Genomic DNA, 14,871 nt, shown 5'->3' with positions numbered 1-14,871 from the left:
GAGAGAGATAGGAAATGCTTTATGTATTTATAAGCAACTGTTACTTCTTACTCTGTGAATACCCCTAGTTTTCAAGTGGCACCTCTGTGTGAGCTGTTTTTAATGTAAGAATGCTAGCCCTGCATCTGACACGTGGATAACGTATTTTCCAATGTTATCTGTAGCTGGCCTCCACCCAGTTGGCCAGCCTTTTCTATGTTCCTTCTGTTCATTCAAATATGTTTTGGGCATTGGTTGGGCATGGTGGCTCACACCTGTAATCCCAGCACTTTGGGAGGCCCAGGAAGGAGGATTGCTTGAGTTCAGGAGTTTGAGACCAGCTTGGACACCACAGTGAGACCCTGTCTCTACAAAAAATTAAAAAATGGTCCAGACGTGGTAGCTCACTCCTGTAATCCCAGCACTTTGGGAGGCCGAGGTGGGCTGATTACCTGAGGTGAGGAGTTTGAGACCAGCCTGGCCAACATGGTGAAACCCTGCCTCTGCTAAAAATATAAAAATTAGCCAGGCGTGGTGGCGTGCACCTATAATCCCAGCTACTCAGGAGGCTGAGGCAGGATAATCATTTGAACGTGGGAAGCGGAAGTTGCAGTGAGATTGCGTCATTGCACTGCAGCCTGGGTGACAAGAGCAAAACTCCATGTCAAAAAAAAAAAAACCCCACAAATGTAGCCAGGTTTACGGGTGCACACCTGCAGTCCCAGCTACTTGGGAGGCTGAGGTGGGAGAATCACTTGAACTCAGGAGGTCAAGGCTTCAGTGAGCCATGATCATGTTACTGCACTCCAGCTTCGGTGACAGAATGAGACCCTGTCTCAAAAAAGAAATGTATCAGGCACTATTCCAGATGCTGGTAAGACATGAGTGAACAAAACAATATTCATACAGCAGAATATTATTTGGCCTTAAAAAGAAAGGCAATTCCGACACACGCTACAGAATGGATGAATCTTCAGGTCAATATGCTGAGTGAAGTAAGCCAGTCACAAAAGTACATACTGCATGATCCCAGTGATATGAGGTTTGTAATCAAATTCATAGAGACAGAAAGTAGAACGGTCATTGTCAAAGTCTGGGAAGGGGAAAATAGGGAGTTATTTTTTAATGGGTACAGAGTTTCAGTTTTATAAGATGAAAAGAGTCCTGGAGATGGATGGTGGTGATGGCTGTGCACCATTATGAATGTGCTGAATACCACTTACTGTACACTTAAACATGGTTAAGTTGGTAAGTTTTATTTTATGCATGTTTTACCACAATAAAGAAATTGGGAGGGAAAACAAAGTAAACCAAACACAAATGTTCCTGCCCTTATGAGGTTTATATTCTACAGTGCGGGAGACAGACACAAAAGTAAAATAAATAAGTAGGACTTCTGTTTCAAGCCATGATAGAATAGCTGGTGCTGGGCTCCTGCCTTTGTCACAAGCTACTAGAAAATACGATAGAATAGGCCGGGCACAGTGGCTCACGCCTGTAATCCCAGCACTTTGGGAGGCCGAGGCAGGCGGATCATGAGGTCAGGAGATCGAGATTGTTTTGGCTAACACGGTGAAACCCCATCTCTATTAAAATACACAAAAAATTAGCCGGGCATGGTGGCGGGCACTTGTAGTCCCAGCTAGTCAGGAGGCTGAGGCAGTGAACCCGGGAGGCGGAGCTTGCAGTGAGATAGTTCTACTGCACTCTAGCCTGGGGGACAGAGCGAGACTCCGTCTCAAAAAAAAAAAAAAAAAAAAAGAAAGAAAATAGGAAAATAGGATAGAATATATGAAATAATTGTTTTTATACATTAGACAACAAGCAACACAGAACATTGATTCTTGAGAGACAGGAAACAAATGAGGTGGGCGGTGTGGTCATCCTGGCCTTCTGCCTGGAGGAACTTTCAGGACCACAAGGAGGCGGAACCCAAGCAGAGCTTGGTGGCCACACCGAGTTGAGATGGTGACTGTAGTTTGGGGAGGCAAAGGGAGCTGGAATGTATAGATAGGAGTGAGCTATGTAGGGAAAAAGCCTCCAGAAATCCACATGGTATCCTCTTGAATCCTGGACCGAAGATGAAGCTGTGCTAGGCAGCGTGAAAAGCTAAAGGCTGGTCGAAGAACGACTAGGGAGTCCCGAGCTGCAGAATGCCCAGAGCTCACCCACAGCAGGTCCATGTTTGTGTTCCCACCAACCACAGTGGAGAGAACTTAAATACACAGGATTTTCACTAGAGATCCCAGGAGGGCCACAGCTTCAAAACAGCGCTAGATTAATCTTACGGGGTAGACTATTTAGATGTACTCTAATAAAGCTTAAAAACAAGCCTCAAAAGGATCAAGCTGTAACTTAATTGCCTGTCAGAAAAAGTCCAATATGTTTTGAAGGAAAACAACATAAATTTGACGTTCAACAATTGAACACCATAAAGCCCAGGATCTAATAAAAAATTACAAGGCGTGAAGAAGGAAGGACTTAAAGGAAAACACAAATCTAATGAAGAGAGAAAAATAATCTACCCAAAAAAAAAAAAAAAAGCTAAATGTTCTTTTAGAGTTGAGAAAAATACAACATCTGAAATAAAAAACTCATGACATGGGCTTAACAGCAGATAGGATACTACAGATGAAAAGATCATGATCTGAAGATTTAACAACAGAAATTATACAAACAAGCACAGCAAGATGAAAGCCCGAGGGGTGGAGCTGGGTGGAGGAAATGGCCTCGGGGCCTCCCTAGCACCAGAGGAACATGCATAACTGGGTTTTCAGAGAGAAACGGGGGTCGGGGAGCAGGGGCAGAAACAGTTTCAGAGAAAATAATTTCCAGAAGCTTTCCACATTTGATGAAAACCATAAATTCACAGATCAACCCTAACACATCAAAGAAAATAAACTACACCATGGCACATTCTATTCAAGTTGCAGAAAACAAAACAAGAATGATTAAAACGACCATTTAAAAAGCAGCCAGAGGAAAAAAGATGATAAAAATGACTGCTGACTTTAGAAATAATGACTATTATAATAACTGCTGACTATTAGAAATAATGCAAACCAGGGCCGTGTGTGGTGGATCACACCTGTACTCTCAGCCCTTTAAGAGGTTGAGGCAGGAGGACTGTCTGAGCCCAGGAGTTCAAGACCAGCCTGGGCAACATGGCAAGATCCCGCCCCCCCCCTTTTTTTTTTTTTGAGACAGAGTGTTACTCTGTTGCCCAGGTTGGACTACAGTGGCACGATCCTGGCTCATGGCAACCTCTGCCTCCTGGATTCAAGCGATTCTCCTATCTCAGCCTCCCCCGTAGCTGGGACTACAGGCACGTGCCACCACACCCAGCTAATTTTTGTATTTTTAGTTGAAACAGGGTTTCGCCATGTTGGTCAGGTTGGTCTCAAACTCCTGACCTGAGGTGATACACCTGCCTCGGCCTTCCAAAGTGTTGGGATTACAGGCGTGAGCCACCACGTCCGGCCCCATCTCTATTTATTTTTAAAAAATATTTTTATTTTTATTTATTTTATTTATTTTTTTTTTGAGGCCGAGTCTTGCTCTGTCGCCCAGGCTGGAGTGCAGTGGCACTATCTCGGCTTACTGCAAGCTCCGCCTCCTGGGTTCACGCCATTCTCCTGCCTCAGCCTCCCGAGTAGCTGGGACTACAGGCGCCCGCCACCACGCCCGGCTAATTTTTTTGTATTTTTAGTAGAGATGGGGGTTTCACCGTGTTAGCCAGGATGGTCTCGATCTCCTGACCTCGTGATCCACCCATCTCGGCCTCCCAAAGTGCTGGGATTACAGGCTTGAGCCACCGTGCCCGGCTAAAAAATATTTTTAAAAGAATAAAAATTTTATAAAGGAGAAATAATGCAAACTAGAGGATGAAGGAATAAAGTATTTAATGTGCTTAAAAAGGACAAAAAAAAAAAAAAACCTGTCAAGCTAGAATTGTGTATCCAAAATATTAAACTTCAAAAATGCAAGCAAATTAAATAGATTTTTCTTTTTTTTTTTTTTTTTTTTGAGACGGAGTCTCGCTCTGTCGCCCAGGCTGGAGTGCAGTGGCCGGATCTCAGCTCACTGCAAGCTCCGCCTCCCGGGTTCATGCCATTCTCCTGCCTCAGCCTCCCGAGTAGCTGGGACTACAGGCGCCCGCCACCTTGCCCGGCTAGTTTTTTTGTAGTTTTAGTAGAGACAGGGTTTCACCGTGTTAGCCAGGATGGTCTTGATCTTCTGACCTCGTGATCCGCCCGTCTCGGCCTCCCAAAGTGCTGGGATTACAGGCTTGAGCCACCGTGCCCGGCCAGATTTTTCAAACAAATAAAAGCTGAAGGATTGGTTTACTGCAGAATACACAACAACAAAAAAACAGAATTCTTCAGGTGGAAGGGAAATACCAAGTGGAAACTGAGATCCACACAAAAGAATCAACAATGCCAGAAATGGTAAACTAAGTGAATTTTCTTGTTTTTAAATTTCTTTCTTTTTTTTTTTTGAGACGGAGTTTCGCTTTTTTGCCCAGGCTGGAGTGCAGTGGCACAATCTTGGCTCATTGCAATCTCCACTTCCTGGGTTCAAGTGATGGTCCTGCCTCAGCCCCTGAGTAGCTGGGACTACAGCATGTGCCACCGTGCCCAGCTAAGTTTTATATTTTTAGTAGAGACAGACCATGTTGGCCAGGCTGATCTCAAACTCCTGATCTCAGGTGATCCACCCACCTCGGCCTCCCAAAGTGCTAGAATTACAGGCATGAGCCACTGTGCCTGGCCATTTTAAAATTTCTTTAAAAGATAAGGTATCTTGGGGATCATAAGATATTTAAATGTAAAATATACAGATGGTGATAAATTAAAAATCCATTTTTAAATTCTAATCACTAAAACAACCCTCCCTCCAAACAAGCAACAAGAAAACACTAGTACAGAGGTATAGCAAATAAGCCAATAATAGAGTTAAAATAGACTGCCAAAAATTTTTAAAAAAAATCTCACTCCTGGCCGGGCACGGTGGCTCACGCCTGTAATCCCAGCACTTTGGGAGGCTGAGGCGGGCAGATCACAAGGTCAGGAGATCGAGACCACAGTGAAACCCCGTCTCTACTAAAAATACAAAAAAAAAAATAAGCCGGGCGCGGTGGCGGGCACCTGTAGTCCCAGCTACTCGGGAGGCTGAGCCAGGAGAATGGCGTGATCCCGGGAGGCGGAGCTTGCAGTGAGCCGAGATCGCACCACTGCACTCCAGCTTGGGGGACAGAGCGAGACTCCATCTCAAAAAAAAAAAAAAAAAAAAAAAAAAAAAAAAAAAAAAAATCTCACTCCAAAAAGTAGGCAGGAAAGAGTAAACAAAGAATAGATGAGATAAATAAAAAACAAATACTAAGATAATACTAAGATGAGAGACTTAAACTCAACCATTACACAAAATGTAATTAAATGTAATTATATTAAATGTAAGCAGTCTAAACACACCACTTAAAGGCAGAGATTGTCAGACTGGACAAGAAAGCAAGACCTAGTTACTTTTTACAAAAAACACATTTTAATTATAAAGGCACAGGTTAAGAGTAAATGGATGGAGAAAGATTCCATGAGAGCGCTAATCATAAGACAGATAAAGTGGCTATGTTAATAACAGACAAGATACACTTCCAGGACAAGGATAAAGAAGACAGCAATAAAGAAGAACATTTCACATGATAAATGGATCAATTCATCAAGAAATCCTCAATCCTAAATATGTACGCACCTGATAACAGACTTTCAAAATACAAGAAACAAAAACTGATAGAAATGAAAGGAGAAATGGATCCACTGCCAATTATAATTGGAAGGTTTCAACATTCTCCTCTCAGTAATCGGAACAAGTAGGGACAAAAATCAACAAACGTAGTATTTGGGTTGTCAGAAACTTTAAGACTGGTTTTCTATTTCTGCCTTAGAGACTAATGATGTGCATCTCAAATGTGATATGAGCATGGAACTGAGTTTGAGAGTTCCTGGTCTGCAGCTTTCCTTCCTGGAATGCAATTCTTTACCTGTAAAATGGGGTAATATGATCTTATCCACATGATTGCTGTCATAATTGGATCAGAATGGAAAGAGGTATGGACACTATAAAGCACTGTGCAAATTCTGGCTTTTTTTTTTTTTTTTTTTTTTTTACTATTTTTGGTGGTCTAAGGAACAGGATTCTTCTGTGTCACAGGGTCAGGCACTATCTGGCCCCTAGTGATGGATCACCAGCCTGCCTGCCTCCCTGCTAGCTGTGGTGCCCAGGTTGGCCCCTGCCTGTGGTCTCAGTACTGTGTGCTCCATGCTCTGTTCCTCGGCAGGGCATGCAGAAGGAATCGTAAGCTTCAGGAACACTGCTTCCGTATCAGCTCATTTCCCAAACCTGCTCCCTAATTTTTTGCCAGGTGCCCTTTCCCTATTACCTAGGTCCTCTGTCTCTGGACTCCTTATTCCTGTTGTTTGGTTTCTTTGTGTGGTTCCCTGGCTTCTTTGCCAGCTCCCTATGTGCTGATCCAACCAGCCTCCCACCAGCCACACCTTCCTTCAAGGGTGGGCTGCACATAGACCCACCTGGACTCACTGAGGCTCCCCCTGGCCTGGGACATCTTTATCACCTGCCAAATTCTGACTCGCATCTTCCCAGACATGCTCTGGTATCACATCATGACACTACTCAAGACCCAGTGCCACCAATAAGGGGCAAGGAACATTTGCAGCAGGCCATCTGTGTTGTAGGGGAACGTGGATGACCTTGTAAGATGGGGAAAGGAGAACGCACAGAACATAAGCAGGGTCAGCAGCACAGCTAGAGGAGAGACAAGGAAGAATGATGCCTTACACTCCACATGAATCCTGGATTAGACTGAATGTATCTGAGGACACTACTACATTCACAGCATCACAGGGTGACACCTGTGCCATAATCTCTGCAGGGGCCACATGCTAGGGGAAAGGCAACAAGCCTTAGGAGAATTCTCCAAGGGAATCCTAACACTGAAGACTTCAACTTGGGGATCATTTCCCAACCCCTTTAGAGGAAGTGCAAAAACTTATTATATTCTGTTTCTCTTCCTGCTGACACCGCAGCACTACTCCTGAAACCATACCTGTGACGAGACAAATACAAGGCAAATTCCAAGATGGCTAACTGCAGAAACCCATCCAACATTTCCTTTTGTTGTGCTGGAATATAGCTGCAGGGAATGTGTCTGCCTCTCTGCTGAGGTTTGGAAACCATCTGGTCAAATGACAATTTTAGGTTCTACCCATACCTAGATCAGGGCTTCTCCAACCTCTGTGTACTGTAATCACCTGGAGTCTTATAAAGCAAAGATTTTTGACTCAGTTTGCATCTGGGCTATGGTGGGGCCCAGGATTTTGCATTTCTTACAAGCTATGTCAAGGCTGCTGATCTGTGGCTCATGCTCTGAGGAGCACAGACAACACCCAACACAAGTCTACAAAGGCGCCCACCCCAAATCTCATGGTGGGACGGAGCCACTCAGCGGGAAGGCTTACAGGAGATTCTCGCATTCACTCATACGACATTTTAATCAGTGAGACCAGTTTAGACAAAGTGTCATCAACCCCAGCGTATATTAAACTTACCCAGAACTCTTGCAGCTCTGTTAGATGGCTGATATTTTCAATCTTTTTGATTCTATTTGATGCAATGTCCAACATCGTGAGTTTGTTCTAAAAGGAAATAAAATGTTTCCTGGATTACCTCTGATCAACGTGATTTGCATGACCACACAGGCAGTGTCAAGTGCTGACCTTAGGGCTGCAGGTGCACCACCCTCTCTGCCCTCACAGGGTAAGGGCATGCTATGGAGGGTGATGAGACCTGCCTGCTTCCTGCAGCCCTCCCTGGGACAGTGTTTCCATCAGAGCCTGCCCAGCTACCTCCTTGAGCTCTCCTGATGGCTGGAATTTGAGACTGTGTCAGACTCCAAGCCCAGTGCTCTCAGATCCCTGTCCATTGAGTCCCCCAGTGAGACTGATGGTCCCAAGAAGAACCAAGTAACCCCCCGATGCTCTGAAGAAAGGCTGACAATTGTAGTCACATTTACTTAGTGTTCATCACAAGGAAATGTACGACCAAGTAATCTTCAAAACAAAGTTCCTCCTTTCATTTAGGGATGAGGAACTTGGGGCTCAGTGGGGCTAAGAATCTGCCCAGGTGCATAGTAGCAGTGGGAGAGGCAGGACTCTCGGATCCCAAGTCTAAACTCTTGTCTTGGAAGAGGCTGCCAGGAGTATGAGTGCAGAGAAAAGACCTGTGCTGAGGACTGGGTGCTGAGGACTGGGTGCTGGGCCTGCTGAGCACCTGCTGCAGGGTGTGTGCCCCCACCGGGAGACAAGAGTGTGTTTTTAGGATCTTTTACTCTGAAAATGCACATCAGTTACTCACTTTCCAATACACATTATCTAAGCCTGGGTAATACTTTTGTTTTTCATCAAAAGGAAAATGTTTACAAGCTGTCCGAGAACCTCTGACAAAGTTCATTCCCTTCTCTGCCCTCACGCTCTGCTCCCTCCTAGTCCCTTCCTTGGTTTTCTACTGCATTTTTGGTATTCCAATTCCAAAGCCTTCCAAGTTTTAAGGGAAAGTTAAAAAATGTCTCAAAAGCAGACACTCCTCCCCCCATCTCCTCGAAACGTACCCAGCCAGTAGCTTGCCCAATTCGAAAGCACTATGGCTGTGGCCTGGGAGCTTCTCTGGCTGTGCCACCCTTGCTGCCTTGGCACCCAGCGTGCCAGCTGGCACCAGCTGTGCGTGTCAAGTCTGATGCCACTCTCCAGAAGGCTATGCATGGCATGCTACCTAGGAGGTGCTTTCAAACCACCCCATCTTGGTGCCCTGGTCAGGTCTGCTCACAGAGTATCAGGCTCCACAGTGTGCGAGGGAGGAGCTCAGTGGGGCGGGTTCAGAGCAAAAGGACTGCAGGAAAATGTTGCAGAAGATGCGACTGTGGGCAATCCAACAAGACACCGCCTGGCGGTGGGGCTGGAACAGGCCTCTCTAGCAGACAGCAGCTCTCCCCCACACTCTGCACCGTTCTGAGATGCTCATGGTCATCTGGTATGTAAGCCCAGAAACTGGCAAAATGAAAGTGGCCTGGCCGGGCGCGGTGGCTCAAGCCTGTAATCCCAGCACTTTGGGAGGCCGAGACGGGTGGATCACGAGGTCAGGAGATCGAGACCATCCTGGCTAACACGATGAAACCCCGTCTCTACTAAAAAATACAAAAAACTAGCCGGGCGATGTGGCGGACGCCTGTAGTCCCAGCTACTTGGGAGGCTGAGGCGGGAGAATGGCGTGAACCTGGGAGGCGGAGCTTGCAGTGAGCTGAGATCCGGCCACTGCACTCCAGCCTGGGCGACAGAGCCAGACTCCGTCTCAAAAAAAAAAAAAAAAAAAAAAAAAAAAAAAGAAAGTGGCCTGGAACACACGCAGCATTTGAGCCTCGTGAGGTCCAAGTACCAAGGCTCAGCACGAGGGGCAGAGTTGGTGGTGGGCTCTGGCTGTCAGAACCAGTCCCACATCTCTGAGTTTAGGGATCCAGGTATGCACTCAACACTATTTCACGTTTTTCTAGGGGAGTTGGACAATGTTGTGAAAACTTATCCAAAGCAAACTAGTAAGAACTGCTTAAGAAATAGAAAAAAAGAACGGAACAGGGTGAGGAGAGCAGGCACACCAAAGGGCATGACACAACGCCACAGAAACACCTGTCAGGGACCACTGCAAACATATTCTAGACCAACGGGAGAGCCCCGAGCTGGAGGACACACTGCAGAACGAGACAGGAGTCATGAGACACTGGGTGGGGGGGGGGGCGCGTCATCTGAATTCCCATCTGGGGCAAAACTACATTTACTTTATTTCCCACCATAAAAATAAATTTCAGATAAATTAAGAAACAAAATTTAGGAGAAAATATTTGTCTGATCTTTCGTTGAAAAAAATGGCAGAGGAAAGACTGTTACATTTGATCACGATGAAGATTACAATAATATAATTACCTTTAATACAACAATTTTTTTTTTTTTTTCCTGTTTTGTTTCAAAGGCCCAAGAATAATCTGGTGGTTAACCAAGATCACAGTGTAGCACCTCCACTGGTAAAATTCTGAATTATACTACTTTCCAGTTCTCCTGGGACTGGCTGCTTATTTGAACTGTGCTGCAGATTATCTGTTTCCCGGTGGACGCTTGGTGGAGACTGCGGGGCCTTGGCTCGGGGAGGCCAGGGTGCAGGAGGGCACCAGGGCTCCCTTGAGCATGGGCTCCCTGCTGCACACCCCGCCCAGCCCCAACCCCAGTCCCTGCCACACAGTCCTCAGCGCCATTCCACTGCAGGCATGTCTCTAAACCACACAGGTGAACACTTGGTTTGCATGCTAGTTTTATAAACTTTTAATTTCAGTGCAAAGTTAAAGAAAGGTGACTAAACTTTCCACAGGCAAATCTGAATTTTTCCAAAAGTTTATGCAGGTGTTGGTGAAATTTACTGATGCCAACTAGGCCCTGGGGTTGAGGCACAAAGGCCTAATGAGATTGAAACACTATGTTTACAGACCAATCTGGTTATATTTTATGGCAATTTAACAAAACAGAAAAAAACAAGTAAAATTGAATGAGAAAAAGTCTTTTATTTGTCTTGAATACTGCACTGGGGCAGAGTAGGGTGAACTGGAGGCAGCTGAGGAGGGTGGGGGCTCTGTGAACACACTTCCACTCAGTATGTGAGGCTGTCCTGCACCTGAGTGAGAAGGGCCGGGGAGGGTGGGAGGAGCATGGACAGGTGTAGACAGCAGGCAGTGTGGAATGGGGGAGGAGGAAGCTGTTCATACTGTAAGAGGAGGAGGGGGCTGGGACTGAGAGCTGGTCCTGTGCTCTCTGTGGGCTGGAAAGTAGGGGCTGAGGCCAGTGGGGCCATGGGCAGAAGGTCAGTGGCCTAGAGGAGTGCCAGTCACCCTCATACAGGGCCCTTTATGAGCAGGTTGAGTTTTTTTTTTTCAAATCCTGCAAAATGCCTGCAGTGACAGTGGGTGTGCAGTGGATGCTGCCCCACTGAGACAGCCTATGGAAGCCTGTGCTGAAATTCCACATAAAGCGTCAGCCCTTCAAGGCACACTCAGGGCAGAGGGCCGACAGGCACACACAGCTCCTGCACTTTTCAGTGTGAGGAGGGGTCCCTTAGTTTTTAGGATGGGAAGGTCTTTCCGATAAACCTCCAGAGGCAGGGCATCTTCCTGACACTGGCCCAAGAGGCCAGTGTGTGCTGGCTGGCCAGCTGCCTGCCCGCCTGGTGCCCACTGCCCACACAGCCCCAGACAGACAGTGGGTGTCTTACATTGTTCTCCAGGCCCTCGATGACCTCGATGCCATTGTGGCTAAGGTACAGCTCCCGCAGGTTCACCAGGTTCTGCAGACCCTCGATCTTGGTCAGCCGGTTGCTCTGCAAGAGGGAGAGCACACAGCTGTCAGAACAATACAGAGGGTACAAAATGAAACGGCTTTTAGGAAATGAGGTTTCGTGTTATCTTGAAGAATTCTAAGAATAGAGCATTTCACTTAAAACATGCTAGAACGGGGCCGGGCGCGGTGCCTCATGCCTGTAATTCCAGCACTTTGGGAGGCCAAGGTGGGCGGAATCACGAGGTCAGGAGGTCAAGACCATCCTGGCTAACATGGTGAAACCCTGTCTCTACTAAAAATACAAAAAATTAGCCAGGTGTGGTGGCGGCGCCTGTAGTCCCAGCTACTTGGGAGGCTGAGGCAGGAGAATGGTGTGAACCCGGGAGGTGGAGCTTGTAGTGAGCCAAGATCGCACCACTGCACTTCAACCTGGACGACAGAGTGAGACTCCATCTCAAAAAACAAAACAAAACAAAACAAAACGAACATGCTAGAATGGGACTCATGTAGAGAGAAAAAGAGGATCAAAATTTTGAGCCTGCTGTACTGAGCTAAAATTTATGCATGGGAATTACATGTTTTTTATATAAAGAATTCATTGTTAGGCCAGGTGCAGTGGCTCTCACCCATAATCCCAGCACTTTGGAAGGCCAAGTCAGGAGGATCACCTGAGGTCAGGAGTTTGAGACCAGCCTGGCCAACATGGTGAAACCAGTTTCTACTAAAAATACAAAAAATTAGCTGGGCGTGGTGGTGCACACCTGTAATCCCAGCTCCTTGGGAGGCTGAGGCAGGAGAATCGCTTGAACCCAGGAGGCTGAGGTTGCAGTGAGCCGAGACTGCACCACTGCACTCCAGCCTGGGCAACAAGAGCAAAACTCCATTAAAAAAAAAAAAAAAAAAAAGAAACAACAAACAAACAAAAAACGAACTCATTGTTAAAAGATACACTTGGTGAAGGTTTACCTGATTTAATAATTTTAAAGTGTAAAAATTCCTGAATATTTTAAAGGAAATTGATTATAATTTCCTATTTCTTTTTTTTTTTTTTTTTTTTTGAGATGGACTCTCACTCTGTCACCCAGTCTGGAGTGCAGTGGTGCAATCTTGGCTTACTGCAACCTCTGCCTCCTGGGTTCAAGCAATTCTCCTGCCTCAGCCTCCTGAGTAGCTGGGATTATAGGCGCCCGCCAACACACCTACTATTTATTTTGGTATTTTTAGTAGAGATGGGGGTTTCACCATGTTGGCCAGGCTGGTCTTGAACTACTGACCTCAAGTAATCCACCTGCCTCGGCCTCCCAGAGTGCTGGGATTATAGGCATGAGCCACCACGCCCGGCCTCTACTTTCTTTTAGTACATACTACAACTCAAATTAAACTTAAATAACTTTTTTTTTTTTTTTTTAGATGGAGTCTCGCTTTGTTGCCAGGCTGGAGTGCAGTGGACCTACCTTGGCTCATTGCAACCTCCTCCTTCTGGATGATCACTTCTCCTGCCTCAGCCTCTTGAGTAGCGGGGATTACAGGTGCCTGCCACCATGCCTGGCTAATTTTTGTATTTTCAGTAGAGATGAGGTTTCACCACGTTGGCCAGGCTGGTCTCGAACTCCTGACCTTAAATGAACTGCCTGCTTTGGCCTCTCAAAGGGCTGAGATTACAAGCATGAGCCACCACACCTGGCCTAAGAACTCTTTTTTATATTTTTAAGTTTTTTAGAGACGAGCTCTCACTATGTTGCCTAGGCTGGTCTTGAACTCCTGGGCTCAGGTGATCTGATGGCCTCAACCTCCCAAAGTGCTGGGATTACAGGTGTGAGCCACTGCACCAGGCCAAGAACTTTCTTTTTTTTTTTTTTTTTTTTTTTTTTTTTTTTTTTTTTGAGACGGAGTCTCGCTGTGTCACCCAGGCTGGAGTGCAGTGGCGCGATCTCGGCTCACTGCAAGCTCCGCCTCCCGGGTTTACGCCATTCTCCTGCCTCAGCCTCCGAGTAGCTGGGACTACAGGCGCCCGCCACCACGCCCGGCTAGTTTTTTGTATTTTTAGTAGAGACGGGGTTTCACCATGTTAGCCAGGATGGTCTTGATCTCCTGACCTCGTGATCCACCCGCCTCGGCCTCCCAAAGTGCTGGGATTACAGGCTTAGAACTTTCTTAAAGAAGCCTGACAAACTTCTGCTTCACCAAGGGTTAAGAGTGGTTTTCACATGCCCCTCAGTGTCAGTCGACGGGATCAACTAACCACACTGGGCCTTGTCCCCAGAGCACTTTGTTCCAGCTCACTTCAAGGGTCTAATGCTGCTAATTTGCTTCCAACACAAAAGGTAAACAGGAGCCTAGGCACACTCAAGTGCTTACCAACTCCCAAATGCAGAAGTGTAACAGGGTTGATATTCTCTGTGCAATGGAAGGAATTGCTTCTACCATTGAGCCAAACACTTTAGAATTTAGAATAAGCTCCACCTTCTGAAGAAGTCCCCTTTGGCTAAAAACCATTTAGGACTGCTACTGGGGCAGCGAGTGGAAAAAATCAAAAACATGGCACTTAAGAATGAAATTTTTGGGGAGGCCAAGGCAGGAGGTTCGCTTGAGTCCAGGAGTTCAAGACTACCCTGGGCAACATGGGGAAACCGCTTCTCTACATAAAATACAAAAATTAGCCAGGCATGGTGGTGTGTACCTGCAGTCCCAGCTACTTGGCAGGCTGAGGAGGGAGGATTACTTGAGCCCAGGAGTGTGAGGTTATAGTGAGCTATGAATGTACTTGTCAGTGCACTCCCGCCTGGATGACAGAGTGAGACCCTGTCTCCAGAAGAAAAAAACAAAAAGGCCAGGAGTGGTGGCTCATGCTTATAAACCCAGCATTTTGGGTGGCCAAGGCAGGAAGATTACTTGAGGTCAAGACTTCAAGACCAGCCTAGGCAACACAGTGAGACCTCATCTCTTCCATGCCCCACCCCCTCGACAAAATATTAGCTGAAGGTGCTGGTGCATGCCTGTAGTCCTACCAACTTGGCAGGCTGAGGTGGGAGGTTGGCTTGAGCCGAGGAGTTGGAGGCTGCAGTGAGCTATGATAGCACCACTGCACTGCAGCCTGAGTGACAGATAAAGACCCTGTCTTTAAAAAAGTGAAATAAATAATAAATAAATAAGAAAATCAAGTTTTTGCTTGGCACAAGTATGTATAAAGTCTGTGACATCTAATGTTTCAATTGTTTACTAAGAGTGAAACAAAGTGCCAGTTGTGAAGGATAAAAACTAAGGTTGTGTTCAGCAGCACTGGCCCTGCCAGGGCTTGCAGGGACGGGCGGCTCAGGAAGCTCTGTACCTGCATACTGAGGACTGTCAGGTTGGTGAGCGCATCCAGGTTCTGAAGTTTAGTAATTTTGTTTTTCCCCAAAAACAAACTCTCCAGGTTGGTTAAGGTGTCAATATTTTCAATTGCCTGTGG

At 46.3% G+C, this 14,871-nt stretch overlaps 1 protein-coding gene across 2 annotated transcripts in view; it reads right to left on the bottom strand.

Annotated features, from left to right (window-relative positions):
• PPP1R7 (protein phosphatase 1 regulatory subunit 7) overlaps positions 1-14,871 on the bottom strand; it is a 38,627-nt gene that overhangs the window by 10,570 nt on the left and 13,186 nt on the right. For both annotated transcript variants that reach the window (XM_073020228.1, XM_007966967.3), the window contains exons 8-10: positions 14,749-14,865; positions 11,356-11,460; positions 7,602-7,688 (exon numbers count right to left, since the gene is read on the bottom strand). In XM_073020228.1, coding sequence (XP_072876329.1) covers positions 7,602-7,688; positions 11,356-11,460; positions 14,749-14,865 — 309 coding nt within the window. The remainder of the gene's footprint in view (positions 1-7,601; positions 7,689-11,355; positions 11,461-14,748; positions 14,866-14,871) is intronic.

Source organism: Chlorocebus sabaeus, chromosome 10, assembly GCF_047675955.1.
Source record: "Chlorocebus sabaeus isolate Y175 chromosome 10, mChlSab1.0.hap1, whole genome shotgun sequence".
NCBI classification, from domain to species: Eukaryota; Metazoa; Chordata; class Mammalia; order Primates; family Cercopithecidae; genus Chlorocebus; species Chlorocebus sabaeus.
This window is presented reverse-complemented; position numbering and strand designations above follow the sequence as displayed.